Source organism: Recurvomyces mirabilis, assembly GCF_035927965.1.
Source record: "Recurvomyces mirabilis strain CCFEE 5264 chromosome Unknown scaffold_20, whole genome shotgun sequence".
Taxonomy (NCBI): domain Eukaryota; kingdom Fungi; phylum Ascomycota; class Dothideomycetes; order Mycosphaerellales; family Teratosphaeriaceae; genus Recurvomyces; species Recurvomyces mirabilis.
In genome coordinates this window covers 14,967-35,854 of record NW_027041954.1, presented here as the reverse complement: position 1 = coordinate 35,854, position 20,888 = coordinate 14,967, and the positions used below count along the sequence as shown (strand labels likewise).

Genomic DNA, 20,888 nt, shown 5'->3' with positions numbered 1-20,888 from the left:
TGTTTTGTGCGCTCCGCATGATCAGATTATCTTCGATGCTGACCAGCTTTAAGTTACCAATCTCGTGGGCTGTAGTTTACAGCAGCTTGGCTTGGCTGGAAAGTGCGCACCATTTTCTGCGAGCAAGAGGCTATGGTTCTTGTGATGGCGGATCCTGCCCTTTCGACCTTGCGTCGTTTGGTGTGGTCACTTTCAAACATTGCAACATCTCTCGTCGTCATTTTACTTCGACCTGCACTCCATCAACAACGAATTTGGAGTTCTCCGCACTGCTAGCAGCTCAGACGTTGGTGCTTCACCAGTCCTGATTCTCTCGATGGTAAGCAGCGCCGCTGACATCGCCCAGTAAACTGGCTTAGCAGCTCCGCTAGAAACTTTCGGACATCTGCCTTTCTTCGTAGCTCAGTCAGGCCTGCCTTTTTGAGATTATGATATCTTATACTCAGATTAGTGTCGAGTAAGGGGATAGTGGAAAGAACATATGGGCGCTGCAAAGATGGCAAACCTTTCCACTAAACCGCAACCGAAGGCGACTCTTTGAGGGGTCTGTGGTGGCTACGGCGTTGACCAGTGGATTTTATATCCCTTACAAAGGGTGCAGTGGACATGCAGCACTCAAATAGCATCGGGAGAATAAGCAGTAGGGAGTATAGAATCCAGGGGAGCGTAGGATGGAAGACTCCAGCCCTACCGTTACTTTTCGTACCTCTCCTGATCACTTCGTAGACACAGCCGATGATTATACATTGAAGATGGACGTCGGCGACTTGATTCAGGGCGATGATTCCGGGTCGCCCTTCGGCAGTGGACACTAGGCTGGCAAGTCGATCTAGCTGATATAGCATCGCCTACTTGCAGTCGCGGTCAAGTGTGGGCGGTAGTCTTAAGCAGCACAAGCAGCTCGTCGGAGGACACCGTTAGGATCCAACATAATGTGAAACCAAGTGCCACGCTGGATTCTTCAAACCGCCATTTGATCAGGTCCAAGATGTGCTGATATGCTACTCTTTCCTCCACGCACTGACCACCAACACGTTCATACCCACAGAAACGATGATGCACGTCCTGGTCGACCTCGAAAGGGGCATGTGCCGCTCTGGATTTGGCTGCGGTTCTGCGATCGTCTGGATCGCGGATTGGCTATCACTGAAGATGGTCACGACGGTCTCAGCGCCTATTTGTATTTGTGCATTATTGACGACAGTATCTCCCACCTCTAAGTAGACAGCGGTTTGCGTACCCGGCTGCTATCCCCTGGCAAGCTCCGCTGCCTTCTACCTCATCCGCATTCCGTGCTGCAACGATAGGATACAGATCACTGCTGATGACTGGTAGACCGAGAGATCGGACAACCTGATGTGTTGATCTCGAGCAAGCTTCGGACCCTGAACATGCAGCCAAGACCGAGGGGACCTCAGTCGGGCATGCAATCTACGCCTTCTACGGCGTTATTTATACTTCGCCTCTCAAACAGCATCGTGTCCCACGACCATCGCCACTCAACTAAATTTCAAGCACAACATCTACACGAGCGATGATGGACTGTGCTTCTCGCCCACCATGTATCTTAGATACGGGCCTCTACGTGGCAACCAATATCGCGATCGTTTGACAACACTTCTCAAGAATAAAGACAGTCACAATGTCTACTACCGGGTCAGCGGTGAGCAGCCACAATACGCTATAGGAATGCCCGACCATATCGAGGAGATGTAACGGGAGCAGCAAGTCGAGACCCAACGTCATGCTTCTATACGTAAAGAAGCTACGCTTCCGCAGGACCATCGAGGATGAAGACAGACGACGTCAGAAGGATATGGAGACCGAGCGATTCGCGTCCCTGAGACGTGAGAGCACATTGCGCCGGATCATTGAGGAAGAAGCTCGCAATTCCGATCTCAGGGGGCTGCAGGATCGACACAGACTGATTAGCAATCAGGACCATGAGCGCTCAGCTCAGCAACAGTCAATTGAAGATTCGTCCCGCCAAAAGACACTCGAGCACGCGAAAAGTATGGTCAAGGTCTCACAAGCCGGGCTCGACAATCAGAACAGAGCAGGGTTGGCGCACGCAACGAGTCTGGTTCAGATTAGACGAGCTGAGAAAGAGCACAGCGCGGGGCTTGACAGGCAGATCGAGTACGATGGAGAGCAAACGTCCAATCGACAGTACGAGCGTAAGAAGCAGCTGATTGACTTTGAGAACGAGAGCTTCCAGACCCGCGCCAGAACCATGGCCACCTATGCGCAGCAGATAAAAGCTGCACAGCAATACATTGGAGGCTCGAATGTGCTTCGTATTGGCGGCGGAAGCGTTCATGACATGCCGGACTGAGGTGCTTTCTCGACCGAGCGGTCATGACCGCCCTAAGCCATCGAGCTTCGTGGTGGGCGCTGTGAGGAGTAACGCAGGTGCCGTTCACCGGCGTAGCGCTCTCGGCATCGCCGCGTCTGCTTCTGCTGTTCATACGTGAGTAGAACAGGTCGACACAGACACACTCATGCCAGCGATGATGCGTTGCAAGCCTGACATCAGCATGGACGGCATCATACGCGTGACTTGTGGCGTACTAAGCGTGTTTCGACATGGCTGCGCTAGAAGACGCGAAGAAGTACTATAATGCACGGAGCACCAACAACACGACCGACTACCGAAATTGCAGTATCACGATCACGGCACGAGATGCAAAAGTGACTCCGATGCTTCAGCTGGGTATTCCATGGCGCCATGCAATCTCGGATCAGCAAAAGAAGCCCTCGGACGCATGGGTCATGGCCCCTTGTTGTATGAGCATCAAGAATCGAGCAGGTGGCCGAAGCGTGTGAACAGCAGCAACGACACCTGCTCTACCACTGCTCGTTCGTCGTGAACAGTTCCAGGGACTCGAACTCGCATCTACGCATATCTTGCTTCAGCCGGCACGGAAGGGTCGTCACGCAACCAAGGAAATAGGCCTGCTTGCAGCTCACCCGGTCTTCCTCTCCGTCGATGTCTCGACAAAGCGTACCTGCGATAATGGAAATAGCTTTTGTGCAAAAACGCTCATCACGTACGGCACGGACGAAGCATGGCTATATGACTCTTCCTGCCCAGTAGCCGGGTCCGGATGTGGCGGTAGGTGTGATAAGCTCGCAACGTAGAAGCAACGTAGAAGGTTCATAGAATCATCGAGAGCCCACTGACTCGAGTGGTAGCATTATGCTTGTATGGGAACCATGCTGTTCTTTTCATAGCTTTGACTCATACTCAATTGAGATTGCTTCTCACCTTCACCTGCATCTGGACATCGAGTGAATCTGCCTATGCCAGGCTTATCCAGTCCGGTCGTCATATCATGCGGCCAAACGGAAGTTGTCTGTTCATGTTATGGTTTACATCGACGCTTTGTAGCAAAGTGTCGTCTGTGCGGTAGCCCTACGAGAGAGGCATCTGTGCGACTTGCTCATAGCGCGATGACGGTCGCAGCTCGTGCTACCAGCTCGAGCACTCTTCACGAGACCCCGAGATGAAGGGTAGCTCACGTTGGAAGGCTGTTGCCTCCGATCTGACGGCGTAGCGACATACGAAGCTTGGATCAGCCATTAAAGTTTCGTATGTAAGAGATGCACATCGGAGCGATGTGCGAGAGCTGGGTAGGAAGTCTGCTAATATCTAGATTGTATTTGAAGCCAATGCGAATTGACAATCTGTCGGGCGAGTGCGAAAGGAGCCAACCATTTCTCCTGTGCTCGAGCTATAGGATCCAACTCAGGAAGCGAGCAATATAGAACTGCCAGAAGGAGCGGCAGGCAGCGAGATGCCGGTGGCATGTCCCGTGATGGCGCGTTATCCTTGGCAATAGCGCAGCCATGATCAATCACCTATCTACCTTGTCGTATACCAAGTCATGTCTCAATCGCGCCAGCATCCATCTCGAGTAATCGCAAAGTGGCGAGAATCCTTGATACGTATCTCATATTACCCACGGTTTCGTATCTGCCACCCGCAGCCCACATCGTGCCTGGAGTGGCATCATGAGGCTATCAAAAAGAGTGACGAGAGGGTGAGACCTGAAGTGCGCTTGGAGAAATGCAGGGATATTGCTTGTGTCTGTGCTTCACCACCGTGCGCTTTGGAACGAAATGAGCCTTCTCCCGCTCTTCTATGGCACAGCGTTGGCGGATGCATGGTATCAGAGTCTCTAAGCGATCGTTGCGTGAGGCAGTGCATGCGATTTCGTGTCGACTTCACATGTGCTTGACAATTGACGACGGGCGTTCTTGTAGCCGATTCTGCTGTAGAAGTAGAACTGTGCCATGGCCTCGGATCTGACCAATACTACACACAGCAGGCCACTTGGCGACGAACTCCCTTGCTCTGTTGAATGTGAAATGCTCCTCTGCGAAGACTGCTACTATACCGGCCAGCTACGTATCGTAATTTTGGCAGCGCGTACGCAGACCGCATATGAGGCAGGGATATCTTACTTAACAGCGCTACGGAGAATAAGATATGCAGGGGACAATAACAGGCGTTGGTCCTGACAGTAGCGCTGGCACCAATCAACCCGTGCGTCTTCCATCTTTCACTCTTGCCCGGTTCAGCCCAACGGACAGCATGACGTCCCCCAGCACTGTCTGACATGCACCATCACCGCCACGGGGCGTGGACGAGTAGCAGATCCGGCACTGGGTAATGGCGCGTGCGACATCTCCCACGTTAGCCAGGGTGATCCCACCACCGTATCCCATCGGCAGGGCTTGTGCGGCCTTGCTGGAGGTGTTGCGAGACGGAGGTAATCTCGAGGCTTGCGCCGAGTTTGGACCTGACGTTATGGGCGGTGCAGGCGTTATATACTATAGGCAGATCGTCGAACTGTGCTTTATGGTTTGGATCTTCGCATTGATCTTGTATTCCCTTCCATACTATTGTTGTTGGATCTACTGTATAGACGTAATACAGAGCACGCTCCTTACAAGACACGACGAAGGCAAACGAGCATCAGTATCAGCAGCGACATCAGCATTGTCAAAGCTACATGCACGATATCACGACCACGCATCACCATACCCTAGGCAGCATATCCATCGGATCAACCACGACATCAATTATCCGACCAGCACCGTCACTTTGCAATCGACTCGACCGTCTCATCTGATAAACTGCTTCGACATCGAGCGCCCTCCTCTGTTCCACTGGTACAGCCCACGAAGTTACCGTCAGTCGGAGAATCACCAGATCAATTCGAGACGGAATTCTGGTCACGCCATCGACCCAGACTTCCCCTGCTCGATCTCGTCCAATACTCGCCTCGATACGGCGGAACAGAACATTGTAGTAGTCGCTTCATTGTTTGGCGTGCACTTGAGATAGTGGGCCAGAAACATTCATCGAACGTGGTGCAAGTGAATACAGCTTACTACACGCGTTTCGTCAGCTGAAGAAACAGAGCGTTGAAGGGCGGTCAAATCAGGAGGTCCGCTGTGATATTTTAGGCAGCCGCTAACGCCCGGGTCGGCGAAGCCAAGGCCGACGATCAGAAGCACCTTCGAACTTGAGACGCTTCTCCCCTGGCGTCCAGCGTCCGTGCGATCTCTGCAACGCGCATTCACATCAGACTTGAGAAAACATCTTTTTGTCCTTCCAAGCCGCGCCTGTTGTTATTGTCGTTTCTCACGCGGGGAAGCTCTTCGAAGGTGCGAACACGACCAAGGTACGTCTGCTTACCCTCCGCGCGGCCGTCACGTCGCGCGCAAAACCCTCCCTCAAAGCCATCTCACCTCCTTTTCACCACCCGAAGACGCGCACAGCCATCAGCGGGCACTCGCAGCACCATCTCTTCCATCCGCTCACGGACCCCAACGCTCATACCACTCATTCCGAACCATCCATACTGACGTGTTGCGTGTGTACAGAGCTTGTCTCTACAGCATTTGGAGCTGTGACCTCCATCAAGACGCACGTTCTCCCGCGCAATCGCCTCCGAACAGACCACCACCCGCGACCGGGCCCCACCACCTCCATCAAAACACATATCGCCCATTGCTGGCCAAGCGACGTGTGGTAAGAGACTTCACCCATTCACATACCGTTGCCGCTGCGAGTCACGTGGCGTGATCGCGTCGAGTCACCGTCACTTCCTCGCTCGGCATCAACTTCGAGCGTCGCGTGTAGAACCACTTGATATCGGTGCATTGTATGGCTCTACCGTCCTTCGGCAACTTGCTATTCGCATCGCAGCGCAAGAGAAGAGATAGCTTCGTTGACGAAATGGATCTCACAAATTTACTCAATACTAACAGGTCAGCTTCAGCCTTAGGCCATCGCAACATGCAATACGAAGCGTCAATACCGATGAATATGCACCACGATATGCCGACAGGACATTACGGTTCGCAAAATCTCTACGTCCCGAACGGCAATAGTAGGATAAAGTCGGAGAACGGATCCGAGCGCGCCATCTCTCCACACAATTCCGAGCAGTCCTCGAGATATTCATCACAAACCCCTCAGCAGAACAACATGTCGTATCTGGCGAATCAATTGACTGGCATCCCGCGATATCCGTCGCCTTCTATGCAACAGCAGAACAACATGCCAATGATCCAGCACTCATATCACCCAAATGCAGGCGTAGACCAGTCATATCAACAGCAAGCACAGATGGGAGCAGTTCAGACACCTACTCAGCAGGATCAGTCAAACGGAGACGGCAGCAGACCTAGTGGCAGTGGTCTGCCGAAGGCTTTTGCATGCTCGACATGCGCGAAAGGCTTTGCGAGGCGGAGTGATTTGGCACGTCATGGTAAGAACGAAACTCTAGCTTGTTGTCAAGCATGGGGCTGACTGAATTGCAGAACGTATCCACAGTGGAGTGCGACCTCACGTTTGTGAACACCCGGGCTGCGGCAAGCAGTTCATCCAACGTTCTGCTTTGACCGTGCACACGCGTGTGCACACTGGCGAGAAGCCTCACATGTGCGAGCGATGTGGCAAGGTAGGCTTTGAAACTCGGCGTTGCCCACACTGTGACCACTGACAATTCTCCTAGCCATTCAGCGACTCTAGCTCCCTAGCTCGCCATCGACGAATCCACTCTGGCAAGCGCCCCTACAAGTGCCCATATGCAGATTGCCAGAAGACCTTCACCCGACGAACAACACTCACACGCCATCAGAATCACCACACTGGAACGATTGAAGAATCAGAAGCCGCGACTGCTGCAGCACTGGCCTCCCGAGTATCCATGGCTTCTGGACGCTCGCGAGGCTCGGACGAAGAAGGCGACTATTCCGACGGCAAATCTCCTCTGCCTCAGCATCCAGATCGACCTTCATCCGTTGCACCTTCCGTCAACATGGGTGGCATCCCGCCTATGTCCAGGCAGTCGTCGGACCTCTATCTCCAGGCGATGAATGGGCAAGGTCTGGCTACTGGCATCCCCGTGGCTGCTCAGTTCCAGCAGCATCTACGCAACGAGATGCAAGGCTCTCCTCGCCCTCAATCGCCAGCTCAATACCCAATGCCTCCCAATACTGGGGCTTCGCGACCATCCTTGACCTCGATTCCATCATCTGGCTACAATCCACCACAAATCCTTGAGCCACCCACGACGAATGGTCACCAGAATGGCTCTGACAACAACAGCCCGCACATGGGCCATAATATGGGTTGGCAATCTCCTCACAACGGCATGACCAGCAACCAACATAACGACTATTCCTACCCGGATCCGAATAGCCAGTATGGCCAAGCCAACGCTGCCATGTATTACCAGCAGCCTGTGCAAAGGCCGCACAGCACTGGCCCAATGGACTACCAGCAAATGCGAGCACCAGAGATGTGGGCGCAGCATCAGCAGTAGAATGGCGGTGCTGGCGACACGACCCACACTCTCGGCTCGAACGATCAACCAGCTGTAAACGAGCGCGAGTTCGAAGACGCTGAAGCTGGATCGACGGGCGATGCTGCAGACGAAAGTGCATCGTAGCCTTTTCCTTGATAATCTGCTGGAGTCCTCTTGGCTTGCATGACTTAAGATACCCCAGTTTCCTTACGACCGGCATGGCGATGTCGGTAGCGGCGTCCCATCGGCGTTATCCTCTGCGCTTCGTTCGGGCTTGCTTACAACAGTCTTTACAACGACACCCTAATCACGTTTCATATGTTTTTCGCATCGGCATTCCTACTCAAAATTACCGGCGACTCAATAACATCATCGGAATTCTCACGCATGAGGTTGGGTCCGACGGCGGAGGAGACGGATCGGAAAGAATGGCAGGGACTGTTCTTGATTTCATGACGACTACGAACAATGGATGTACCATAACTGGCCCCGGGGTCGGCTACCGCGTGAAATGCCCACGCATTGCGCGTAGATTGTAATTGGGCCGCAAGGAGGTGGGAAAGGGCGCACATGCTTGTGGACAGCAGCAGTGTTTTGCTTGCTATGGCGCATATGGTGTCTTCCCAAGCATGGCTGCCTGACCGTGCTTGTGAGAGTAGTAGCATGGGCGAGATTGTGCGAATAAGAAAGCTTAATATGTACTGCATCGAATGCCAACTGGCCATATCATACCAGCCATCGTTCATGTGCAGGTGTTCTCATCAACGTGTCATCGCTGCTTACCTCCTGTTTCTTCGTGCTTGTTGCCTGTGGTTCACCGCAGATACACGACTAACGCCACATCACTAGCGCGAGGCAAGAGCGCCACACCCATCGACCTATCACTTGTACCACCAAACTCAGCTTCAAAGACTTTGCTGCGCTAATTTAATTGAAAGGTCACAGCACCGAATACGTTGGTTATATGTAAGGCCTGGACTCTTGATCGATCACTCCTTCCCTTATCACACCTGCTCACTTTTCGCACGTCACCTTGGAACAAACGAAACCTAGAACCCCGCATACCTTGACCAAACAACGTGGAGACATAGGCAACATATCAACTTTGGGACGGAAATAGATATACCACTTCGCTTACGAATCTGACGGCGACATGGCTAAGAGCCCTGTTGTCGGGCGGGTCGCGAAGCGTGGCAATTCTGGCAATGGAAGTGCAAATGGCCGGAGGATGAGCACGAGGCAGCAGAGTAGGCTGGCGGAGATGAGCAGTAGTAGGGAGGGAACGACTTTGCAGGATATGGTAGATCAGGTGTCGCCACCGCTGAAGGGGACAAAAGAGGATTGCGTAGGTCAGGGGACGGAAACAGAAGGCTGGGTGTTTGTGTCTACTAGGCGCGAAGTTGTGGATGAAGAGGAGGACAGCAAGACGGCCGAAGTCAAGAAAGATCAGGTCTTTCCACTCTTCAATATGCCGCCTGAGATCCGGAACGAGATCTATCGCGCGTGTCTGACGCGTCCGTTCAATATCCTGCTTTCGAAGAAGGAACCACCGGAGATGGAGCCCGAGGCCAAGGAGGATGGGAGCCTGCTGGGCCTGAATGATGCTGAAGTGGACGTCAGTGAGGTTCCATCTGGGCCACAACCACGTCCGTGGCATAGCTTCGCGCAGGATGAGCGTGATGATCATGTCCAATGCCATGTGCAAAGAGTCAATGCCGCCGATGCGCCTCGCAACTGGGCAAACCGTCGCTCCCGCTCTGCTCGCCTGAGCACACGCACCTCTGGTTCTTCCTCCTCCACAACAAGCCAAAACAGCGTGGTCTTTGGGCCCACCTTCGGCTCGCTACGGTCGTCGCGTTCGTCCGCGCATCCGGAACCTCCCAAGACTGACATCCCTAGGATCCCAAGACCTCAGGACTCCGATCCTCTTATCGTAGCCCTCCTACGCACGAACAAACAGATCTACCAGGAAGCCCGCAGTATCCTGTACAGCGAGAATCACTTCACGCTCGACCTCAGCACCTCCGTTGCCTCCCTCTCGCACCTACATCAGCGCTCTCGTCGGCAGATCAAACGTATCTCCCTCGAAATACCCTGCTATAATGAGATCCTCGAACGGTTCCAGGAAACGGTTCGGCTAAGTCTGAGGTATTGTTGGGGGCTGAAATGTCTGACCATCCATATGCCTTTCACCTTGCCTGGAGCGGACGGCAGTGGAACGACTGGCAATACTGCGGTCTACGCCAATGGCTTTGACATCCTGCGGTGGTTGCCACGGCCGTGTGAGGTCAGGTTGAAGGGTAATGTAGGGAGGGAGATTGAGGCGGTTGTGGCGAGGAATGCGAATTTGGCGAGGACGTTGGATGAGGTATGTTTTGCTTCCCACACTTTGAACGTGGGAGCTGCCGGCCACAGTGTGCGTGACCTGCTCGGCTGCTGAGTAGCTCTTCAGCCGCGTGCGCTCGCCAGTTTAGCAGGCTTTCAACATGCCTGTTGCTACAAAGCATGTCTTGCTCGGCTCGGCTTGCTTGCTTACTCATGTTCCTTCATTTATCTGTCAGCCATGATCTTTGGCGCGTTTGCTTACATTTCGCCTTTGCACACAGCTTGCCTATGCGCGGAGACAATTAATTGCTAATGAAGCTTCGCTTGCGGTGGCTTGATCACGAACCTTGGAAATGTGACTGGATGGACGATACTGACGAGACTTGCTTGGGTCTGTAGGAACGTCATGCTTCAAGGCAATTCCATGAGACTACTGGCACGGAAGATTACGCCAGAGAGATTGCGAAGAGAGAGAAGGCAAGTCGTGCTCGGTACATTGAAGGGGGCATGGTACGATAAATGGTTCGGATGGCTGGATGTACATATTGTCTGGCTGGTACGAAGCTGGTCCTGGTGGGATACGAGGGACAGTATTCAAGGCATGGCAGCATGTCACGCCTTCGGCCGTTTACTGGGGTCATGGAGGCACTTATCCAAGCCCTACGGCTTCTTACCATGCTATTTGGCTGGCCTTGTCTCGTCTCTACTGTTCTTCCACGTCTCATTCGTATTTCCACAAAGCCGCACTGCGCTCAAACCTTCGCTGGTAAAAGTTTCTGGTGCAGGGAACGGCCGGGAGCCATTGACCGTGTTGCTTGGGTGTCCTCGTCTGCGTATCTGGGTGGGCGCGGACGCAGTGATGCATAATCAGCTCACGTAGTATAGATCACTTTGTGTGTTGGAGATCCTCTCACATCCCTTGTCACGAAGTGATGGCTGTCGTCTACTCCTTAAGTCCACTTTTAGGCTTTCTACTAATGCTTGTCGTCTGCTTTGCACTGGTAACAGCGACGAGGTCCATGGCAAAAGATCTCTTATATCGATTTTCAAAAGAGGCCATGAGATATAACCGTCGAGCTGGTGCCATATCAAGTTCTCGAGGGCGGTGATGTCGTCGCTATGGCCATTCACTTCTCTTACCCAAACCCTAACCCTAGTGGCGATCGCGCCCACGACTTTTGTCAGGATCGTCTCACACCACAGATGCGGTTGGACTTCTCTCGTGCACGATCGTTCTCTTTCGAAAGATCACATTGCACCACAACACGATAGGTGTGATCACAGTCCGCTACTGCACGTCAGGCTGCATACGAGATGGTTCGGACGATGTCGACAGCGACGAGATCGGGTCGAGGCCTATGCCAAGGCAGATCACTGGATAGCGCCGCTTCGCCTATTGAGAGTAAGCATAGCTGCTGCAAGTACCTCAATGACACGATAACCACAGCCCATGACTGTCAAGGTCTTAAGCATATCTCTCGACTCTCTCGAGTTCTAGCACAACCACTACCCACGATCCCACCCACACTGCTGGGAAGGCATGCTCATACCATCTCGTGACCAGGCCACTATTGGCCTTATTTCCCTCATAACCGCCTGGATCGTCTATGTGGTGTGCTTGGCAGCATACAACTCTCGGTTCCACCCACTGAGAAAGTATCCGGGACCCTTCTGGGCGTCCATCGCATCACGACACTCTGGTACTTCCGCACGGTACGATATGGCATCGCAGAGAACTGTCAGGCGCCACTCCACAAAAAGTATGGTCCCATCGTCCGCATAGCTCCCGACACACTAGCGATCCGTGAACCTTCGGCTATCGAGACCATATACGGCCCAAAGCGTAAGAGCGCGCAGGTGTTCGTCAAGGCACCGTTCTATGAAGGCTTTCGAGCCAACATCCCTGGTGCTCGCAACGACTCCTTCCCCAAGCGCGTGGAAACGAAGCATGCGGAGAGACGTAAGATCCAGGCACCGTCGTACACCCAGGCAGCTGTCCTGAGCTACGAGCCCTGTGTCGATCGAATCGTACAGCTGTTCAAGAATCGTATGAGCATGTTTGCCGAAGCGGGAGAAGTGTTTGATATGAGTATTTAGCTTCGGCGCTACGCCTTTGACGTTCTTGGTGAGATATTCTTTGGTCAAGAAGGCGGGTTTGGCATGGTAGAGAAGGGCGTTGACTGCAATGGATGGTGTAACACGCTGACCACGATACCCAACATCGGAGCATCGAACACGTACCTTCCTTACGGTCTACGGACAGTTTGGATGCTGGGCGAGATTATATTTGGTGGCAAATCAGCTCGTGAAGGGGTCAGTGGTACTAGCAAGCTTGTGGCTGATTCAAAGGCTGTCGCTCAAAAACGTCTCGATCAGAGAAACCGTGATCCAGCTGTAGCTGAGCAGCCAGATATGCTCAACAAGCTCATAGATGTCGCTGAGAAGCGTGGGATGGAGCTGGGCTGGAGTGTTCATGATGTCACGACTGAGGTCTATGCTGTTATCTGGGCGGGTGCAGGTGAGTGTCAGTGATGCACTATTGACTTATAAACTCTAATACCCATGGGCAGATACTACTGCTATAGCCTTGACGTCGATCTTCTACCACGTTCACAAGAACCCTGCCGTGCTTGCAAGACTCCGAACAGAGATCGATGCCGCTTGCGAAAATGCTACACTTTCGGTACCCGTACAGTACAACGTGGCGATCAAGCTGCCCTACCTCAATGCTGTCGTCAAAGAAGGCCTTCGTATACACCATTCACTAGGTACGGGACTTCCACGACTGGTAGCAAAAGGCGGCGCCTCAATTCCAGGCCGCTGGATCCCAGGAGGTACAACCGTCATTGTCAACGCCAATGCCATCCATATGGACAAGACGATATTCGGAGAGGACGCCGATGTCTTCAATCCGGACAGATGGCTGGATGGAAAGCGTGCAGCTGTTATGGCGCGCCATGTCATTTCCTTCGGCTATGGCCCGCGGATCTGTGTTGGCAGACACATCACGATGGTGGAGATGTATAAGCTTCTTCCTACATTACTGCGGGAGTATCATTTCGAGTTTAAGACGCCGGAGACGGAGTGGAATGTATGGCACGGGTGGTTTCAGCATCAGCGAAATGTCAACGTTCGGGTCAAAGAACGGACTTTGACATGATCAAGAGTTCACATGCCTGATCTATATAGCTCATGACTTGACAGGAAAGCGGCGTTGCAGCCAGTCCTTGATTAGGCCCGCGATCTCCTCCGGCTTCTCGTAAAGACACCAGTGACCAGCTTGGATGACCTTCTCCTCCACATCCGACACAAGTCCAGCTTCTTTCGCGTCGCCCATCAAATCGGTTCGGCACACCCAGTCGCCAGTTTGACCAATATACAACACCGGCACGCTAATCGTCTTCGCCTCCCTGGTAGAAAGATGCTGTTTCTCATCCTCCAGATTGTGGTTATCTGTCAGCGAGTGATAGTAGTTGACCGGGCCCTCGAAGCCGTCTCGACTCAGTCGGTCTTTGAACGACTTTTGGAACTCTGGCGTCTTAGCATATGGTTTTAGGTCGACTGTGAATCCTTCGTACTTTCCCGTTCCGGTGACATACTCCCTCATAGCATTGGGCACGCAGAACATCTCTCGCATCCAGATATCTCGACCGTTTTCCTCAGGTTTAGGCGAAGGAAAGTTGCCATTGTTGACTTCGAGGAATCGCTGAATGTGCTTGTCCATGAGATCGGTTGCGTCTTTCGCATTGAAGAAATTCCAGTACTCCCATTGTGGGTAGCCGAAACGTTTAGCAGTCTCCTTGTTGGCCGTAACAAGATCGAATGGCTGGTCAGACGGTATTTGGTAGGCAAGTGAGATCAGTCCAAGACCTATGCAGCGATCACGGTGGTACAAGTAGAGGCGCTGGACAGTCGCAGAGCCCCAGTCGTGACCAATTGGGATGACACCCTCCTTCACACCTTCGTTATCGAGGATCTGAGCAATAGAGTCGGCTTGTTGCTTGTAGCGGTACTTTGAAGCTTCCTTGGGTTTTGATGAGCCTCCGAAGCCAAGAATGTCGACTAGGACGATTCGATATGGTAGGTCAACCAGATGTTTCACCGCTCCAGCCCACATGTATGCATCGTCAGGGTAGCCATGGCAAAACACTAGAGTCGGCACTGATGTTCGCTTGTGGAAGTCTGGCGATAAGTAGTAGCTATATGTCAGGTCGTACGGCTTAGTACTGATGCTCTTGTGCTCAAAACGATCCATTTCGTACTTTGTATCAAGTGTTGGTTGCCGTCATACCGATCTCTACCTTTGGCTCCTATTATAAGGAGAGCTACACACTACGTCAAGCACTTCCCTTGGTCCAGATTGTGGATTCTCCGCAGCAGGTCCTCGAGCTTATTTCCAGCTTGAGCAGGAGACCGTTCGCGCCGTTCGGGCAGCGAAAGGCACCACCCGAGCATCACCGTACAGTGTGCGTAGCCTTATGGACCTGGGCTTGGCATGTAAGTAAGAAGATATGTAGATGGCGAGGGAACGAACGGAGTGTTGCGAGCACATTTGACTGCGCACTTTGAATCATACAGGATGTCCAGCGTTCATTGGCTCACGGCCTTGAGAGCCAGCGGCTGTACCCGATGCTAAGAGAATCAATCGAAATAGGAAGTCAGTCGATGCTTTGCCTTGTCTCTACAGTAGTAAGCAAAGCCTGTTAGTTTCGGGCGTGTCGTGGATGAACGTCTCCTTTCCTCGCCTTAGACCCAGCCTCCGAAGTCGGCATCAGGCCTGCAGTGCTCAGGTAAGCGTTGGTCCGTTTTCAGACTAGCACAAGCCTGATTGGTGAAGTGATGGCCTGGGTGGCTGAATATATGAATCGATGTACCTGCCAGATAGCAGAGTGATGGCCTGGGTGGCTTCTCGTGCAAGCACCTCATACGCTGGAGATCTTGGCGATGGCTCGCGTCTACTGACAAAGGAACACTTGCTTTGAAATGCGACTCCGCATTGCCCTGCCCAAGTCGCTGTCTGCAATGGTACATATATCGTACGTATGATCCCTAGGATATGATTGCCAAAGAACAAGCAGTCATACTTGGAAGCAATCCTCTCCTCTGCATCAAAATACTTCCCAGTCACTAATCCCGCTCCCACATCAACTCCCTCTCCAATATGACGACCTATATTGTCCTCGGCCAGGACCGCCCCCTGGCCACAGGTCCAAGCAGCGACATACCACTCGTCCTCCCTCCACCCCTAAGGTATCTTCGCAGCATCACAGCGAAGCCAGGATCCAGCATGGAGGATGTCGCCGCCAGCCTCGAAAAGGAAAGTGCTTCCTCGACTGGCCGCAAAACGACATATGTTGTGCTCGGAGCTGACCAAGCTGTGGCCGTTCTATCTACTGAGGAGTCACCCCTTGAGCTCACGACACCGCCGTTAAGATATTTGCGGAAGCTCAAGTCCAGGTTGTCGTCGAGGAAAAGTGAATATGAGGACCGGTCATCGACTGAGAAGTGGCCGCTGCTCCGACCACCTCATCGATATCAGCAACTTGATGGCAAGAGCCAGCGGTCGCTTTCACAGAATTAGCAAGCATAATTCGGTTCGTGGACTCAGCACTGGCACGCTATATAGGATTGTGGTGGAGCCACTTGCAAAGCTGGTCGAGGCTGAAGAGAAAACGACCCTTTGACTGCGGATTTCATGCTGGTGGGGAGACGGACAGCGGTGGAAGGTTTGAAGGGTGTGTCAGTGATGCAGAATATTGTTATGATATCGCAGTGAGGAATACTTAGCGTGGCAATCGAGAGGTCTTTGTACTTTGATAGAAGTGTAACATGAAGGCGCAATCACAGATTGCGACATTAAATTTGGGTATGGGATTTGCTTCTCTCGCACCATGATTATGATACGCACGCGGACGCCATCAGCAGCTTGTTCAGGAGCAAGTGGCCTGCTACGATTGATGCTACTCGTACACAGCCACTGTAGTAACAACGGCCATTGTTTCAAGCCCTTCCTCAACCTTAGTCTTCTGAACAATACTGTGAGTCGTCTCTGGTCACCATAATCAACCTCAGGGCCGGACCGAGCTCCTCATCCTCCTCCTGGTCTTTACTTGACGATGGAGACTTGGAAGCATCGCTTGACTGATCGTCATCTTCCGCGCCATGATTCTGATCTCTCATTTTGCGACCGTGGACAAGATCCTGGCGCATCAAAAGCGGCAACGGCTCGAGTTGAAGAATCTTCAAACAGCGCGTGAAGCGAGCCATAGACTTTTTGGTCGACTGCGGCGGTGGTGCGACACAGAAGCTGGTCGTGTGCTCGGTGGGAAGCTTCACCGTGATCTGTTCTCCAGCCAGGCGTTCCGGGAGGCACTGCGACGTTTGGGCGCTTGTTGGCAGCATGATGAATGCCTGAGTACCGGATTTGAAGTCCTCGTGAAGCCATTTGGCCTTGAACGTTTGATGCGAGACCGAAAGATCGAGACCGAACAGCTGACGGAACATCTTATTCAACGATTGGAGATATCCAGAGTCTGAGTCACTGATCCCGCCAGTCAGAGACAGCCAGAGTGATCTGCTCTCCTCGTGGATAGCGCGCCATGACTGGATGCCGGGCAGAATTTCGTCGTCAAGGCCGTCATCCTCCATCGTAACTTGGTTGAGGTCCGCACGCTTGTCTTCGTTCAGCTTTGCGGAGGAGGCTTGAGTCTCGTCGATCGTTGCGTCGTAGAAGTAGTGACCATAGAGGCGGACGAGATCCTGCTCCGAGTACAAATGGTCGATAGGGTCGCAGAAGCCACGGAAGCAGAAGGCAGATTTTCCCCATACAGGGATGTCGTTTCCGTAGTGTTCTTGCGCAAGAAGCTCGGCCTCGATCTGGCTGACAAGTTCGGTGGGAAGGCGATTGACAGTGACTGCTTTGCCCTTTCCGTGGCGGGCACAAAGCCTGAGCATGTTGAAGGTTGGAATAAGCTTGATGTAGGCCTCAAGATGCGAGCCTAGCAGATCTGGTCGAACGCTTTGCACCCACGTCAAGCGGAGCTCTGTCGAGATCATGATGCTGTGATGCTGGTTAGCCACCTCTCATGCTAGGCGTCCGGGAGATTATACCAATCACCTGGTGTCGAGAGGAAGTGTGACAACGGATAAATTGAGTGGAATGTCAGATGGATGTTCCAGGATGTGTTTAAGTTCAACTTATATGGACGGAGTCGCGTCAGGCGGCAGAAACCGCGCTAATCTCAGCATTCACGTGTCAGGGGAAGGAGCGACTCGCGAAAGTCACACGCACGGAAGCGACGATTCACGGTATTGCTACACAAGCTTGTCATTGTAACTCGATGTCGCAGCCAAGTGCCTGGGAAAAGATTTGGTGGTCCATGCTATGGCTTACAGTATAGCAGCATTGCTTGTCAAGATCATAAGATCGTGCCAAACCCAAAGGTCTGTTTGATCGAGCGTACATAGTACTCAGACCAATTCCTCTGCGTTGGCTCCTCCTGCCCGATAGGCACACCAACCCAGTCCACCCTCATGATCGTCACGGCATCAGTGTTATTCTGCTCGAACTTGATCTTCAGCGTGCTGTAGTGTCCCTGCGGCCACTGTGCTAACCGCCACTTCTGCTCAATGTACGTCGGCTTCTCCAGCTTCTCAAATGAGCCAGACACGTTGCCGCCGAAGATCTCGAATTTGCCTCCTTCCTTTGCACCCTCGAAAACCTTCGGTGGCGCTCGCGTGAAGGCGGCGATGCGCTGTGGGTCGGTGAAAGTTTCGAAGAGCTGCTCGGCGGTTGTGCGGAACTCCTGCTGGTCGGAGAGAGATGTAACGTTTACCTTCGACCCTCCAGTCGTAGAGGCACTGCTCGGCTTCGAGTTCTCAGCCTGTTTGCCGACAGACGAGCTCTGCGCCACCTTTGGTGTGCTGAAGCCAGATGATGGGTTGCTGCCAGGTGCGTGTTGAATATCTTTACCATGCTCCTTGATCAAAGTAGGAGCGAGCTTGGCCAGATGTTTTCGTAGCTGTGGTGTGATCTCTCTGCGCACGAGGTCCTTCACAGGCTCTTTGCTGGAGTCGGAGCTGTAGACATCTATCTCGAACTGCAGCGAATAAGGTGGTCAGCGGACGATTGTAAGAGACAAGTGCTGGGCACTAGGAGACATACAACATACTCATCTTCCTCCGTATCGTGTGCCACTTCAGGGATTGTGATTGTGCCGCTCACATCCTTTGTGTCGTCTTCCCGGCCCTCAGTCTTCTCCTCGCCCTTAAGTGGCACCTTGCCAATGTACTCAAGCTGCAGCTTCACATCGAAGATGGTGATGACCTTGCCTTTCCGCTGCGAGACATCCACATCGCCGTCCATGCTCATGACTTTGCTGATCTCGGCGCTTGTACCATCGTCTTTGCTAGCTTTTAAGCCGACGAGCTCCTTGTTTAGGTAGTCTTGAGTCCATGGTCGGACGTCCTTGTTCACCCAGTGCCAGTTGTTCGGGTTGTGAAGCGCCATGTTGGATGGTTGCGAGAGGGCAGTCCACTTTGGAAAGGCAGAAGGTCGAGAGACTGTAACAATCTTGTCAGCCGACACTCTACCGGTATTGTGGCACGGAGAAGATTGAAAGATTCGTTGTGTAATCAGGGAGGAGAGTTATTAGAACATCTCGAGCTATTCAGCAGTAGAAGAGTACAAATCTTCTCAGACTGGTGCCAGCTGTGTATATCATCATAACAAGGAGGGAAGGATGGCAGGCGTCCGTACATACCTTGAGAATGTCGTCTCGACCACAATCAAGGTCAGTATAGAACCAAATTGACCATTCGTCCGAGGAGCTGACGTGGGAGGATGCACGACTGTTATATCGAAGAACTCTCTGGAATATGCAAGATTTCATAAGCAGCAGCTGTGCATGGGCCACTTCTTGGCAGAAGTACACCGATTTCCACCTCATCTTCTCCTGCAAGACTGCAATACGGTGTAGTCAATCATATGTTACCTCTCATGGTACACTATCCAGCGGTACGACCAGTATGAACATTTTTACAAGCAGGATGGTGAGAACCTACACTAGCGATTTTGCACATCGATCTCGAATCTACCTGTACACATTACCCATATTGTTAAGGCTACACTTGTCACTGCTTCCCCGATCGAGATGAACATGAGCAATCATTCGAGCATAGGGATCTCCTTCCCTGGCGCTCATTGGCAGTTGCGATCGGTCAATCAACTAGCAGATCTCCAGCTTGACATCGTGGGATTCCTGGCCGTACTGGGCGAAGAGGCTGTCAAAAAACTTCACGATTAGCTTCGCTGTCGTGGCTGTTCTGTTTACCACGCCTTATGCCAGCACCTCACTCGCTTTTGTATGCCGAAAGACCGGAGCGTCAGGAGAGTATCCGAGCTTTGGTGATCGGTACGCATCCGGGCTCACAGCGTGAGTATATTACCCATGTGGCAGCGGCATTCTTGCAAGTATGCACATCTACGGTCGCCAGTGCTAGCAATTGACTGGATGACAGGGATACGCAATTGCGGTCATTCGAGGTGGGATGTCTTCGAATCGGTATGTCAGACGCTGGACAAGGGAAAGGCGTTGGCGGCGACATGCGTGCTCTCTGGTACGGACCCGTAATCCTCCTCAACTTATTCGGCTGTGTCCTCTCCATATCGCTCGTTGTACTCTCGGTTGTCTATGGTGACGGCATGTCTCTCCTTGCGGCCGTTTTACTCTCCATGCTATCTTCATTGGTTGGACTCACAAACTATTGGACACTGAAGTTCTCAGGGCCCGTATATGGCCGACTCAGACCTACGCCTGCAGCATTTGTCATCGCTTGGCCAAACAGCAGTTTCCTCATAATCAAGTGTAGCAATTTGACTGGTCGTGCATTACTGCTCGTACCGGACATCATCGACTACACGATCAAGAGTCAGTTCATGCCATTATCACTGATAGGTACATTCGTTCTCATGGTCAGCGTGATCCTCCTCCCAAACTCTACCATTCAACTTCAGCTAGCGTGGGCTGCGGCGTGTCTGCTTCTCAATACCGGACATTGGCTTGCGGCAGCGATGCCGCGACGCTTCAATTGGGACACTACTGCACTTTTGCAAGAAGAACGTGTATCTTCCGGCAACCAAGGTCGCAATTACACGGAGGCTCTTTGGAAGGCTATACTACTCACCAAGCGCGGAAGTTGGGTTCGGACAATCAAGGTAATGCCTGACAACGCCGTCTGGCAGCGTTGGCTCGATCTAGCAGTAGAGCAAGCAAGGATGTGCACTCATCAAGGCGAATGGAGCTTCGACGGCGGCAGTGACGACTTACATATAATGAAGCAATCCAAATCCTGGCGCCGGGAGACTACAAAGTCCATCGTCATACAAGATCCTGGCTGGGATGCTAAGCAGGCATGGAATGATCTGTATGATACAATGAGAGAGCTGGACGAGCAAGAAAGCCAAGAGGCTTCTTGAGCTACAACCTGATCGCTAGAATGACCCGTGTGATTCTTGCGAGCAGACTTTCAGCGACCACAGACTTTCGGTTCAGCCTGAAGAAGTCATACCTTGACGTCCGCGAGCTGAAGAGGCATCGCCTTAGTGATGCGGAATCAGATCGGTCGTCTCAGCAGGACGTTTCGGTGACGGACAGAGATGGCGGAAACAGTTGCGGGTATGATTGCAAAGTGCAATGGGCTTAGCGCCTTGCATCAGCGCACTCGCCGTCAAGCCCG

At 52.6% G+C, this 20,888-nt stretch overlaps 7 protein-coding genes across 7 annotated transcripts; 4 read left to right on the top strand and 3 right to left on the bottom strand.

Moving 5' to 3' along the window:
* Window positions 1-1,744: 1,744 nt before the first annotated feature.
* LTS14_007262 (uncharacterized protein) lies at window positions 1,745-2,335 on the top strand (the record flags this gene model as incomplete). Its single annotated transcript, XM_064839954.1, has 1 exon — window positions 1,745-2,335. The coding sequence occupies one exon, from the start codon at window positions 1,745-1,747 to the stop codon at window positions 2,333-2,335; it is 591 nt and encodes a 196-aa protein (XP_064692275.1).
* Window positions 2,336-6,310: 3,975 nt separating this feature from the next.
* LTS14_007261 (uncharacterized protein) lies at window positions 6,311-7,844 on the top strand (the record flags this gene model as incomplete). The annotated part of the gene is made up of 3 exons (XM_064839953.1): window positions 6,311-6,785; window positions 6,838-6,977; window positions 7,032-7,844. 3 exons carry the CDS (start codon window positions 6,311-6,313, stop codon window positions 7,842-7,844), a joined length of 1,428 nt encoding a protein of 475 aa, XP_064692274.1.
* Window positions 7,845-8,979: 1,135 nt separating this feature from the next.
* LTS14_007260 (uncharacterized protein) lies at window positions 8,980-10,489 on the top strand (the record flags this gene model as incomplete). Its single annotated transcript, XM_064839952.1, has 2 exons — window positions 8,980-10,194; window positions 10,433-10,489. 2 exons carry the CDS (start codon window positions 8,980-8,982, stop codon window positions 10,487-10,489), a joined length of 1,272 nt encoding a protein of 423 aa, XP_064692273.1.
* Window positions 10,490-11,465: 976 nt separating this feature from the next.
* On the top strand, window positions 11,466-13,311 carry LTS14_007259 (uncharacterized protein; the record flags this gene model as incomplete). The annotated part of the gene is made up of 4 exons (XM_064839951.1): window positions 11,466-11,553; window positions 11,716-12,227; window positions 12,249-12,669; window positions 12,722-13,311. 4 exons carry the CDS (start codon window positions 11,466-11,468, stop codon window positions 13,309-13,311), a joined length of 1,611 nt encoding a protein of 536 aa, XP_064692272.1.
* Window positions 13,312-13,341: 30 nt separating this feature from the next.
* LTS14_007258 (uncharacterized protein) lies at window positions 13,342-14,406 on the bottom strand (the record flags this gene model as incomplete). Its single annotated transcript, XM_064839950.1, has 1 exon — window positions 13,342-14,406. The coding sequence occupies one exon, from the start codon at window positions 14,404-14,406 to the stop codon at window positions 13,342-13,344; it is 1,065 nt and encodes a 354-aa protein (XP_064692271.1).
* A 1,763-nt stretch (window positions 14,407-16,169) lies between these two features.
* LTS14_007257 (uncharacterized protein) lies at window positions 16,170-17,207 on the bottom strand (the record flags this gene model as incomplete). The annotated part of the gene is made up of 1 exon (XM_064839949.1): window positions 16,170-17,207. The coding sequence occupies one exon, from the start codon at window positions 17,205-17,207 to the stop codon at window positions 16,170-16,172; it is 1,038 nt and encodes a 345-aa protein (XP_064692270.1).
* Window positions 17,208-17,569: 362 nt separating this feature from the next.
* AHA1 (Co-chaperone) lies at window positions 17,570-18,660 on the bottom strand (the record flags this gene model as incomplete). The annotated part of the gene is made up of 2 exons (XM_064839948.1): window positions 17,570-18,250; window positions 18,316-18,660. The coding sequence occupies 2 exons, from the start codon at window positions 18,658-18,660 to the stop codon at window positions 17,570-17,572; spliced, it is 1,026 nt and encodes a 341-aa protein (XP_064692269.1).
* Between the last annotated feature and the right edge of the window lie 2,228 nt (window positions 18,661-20,888).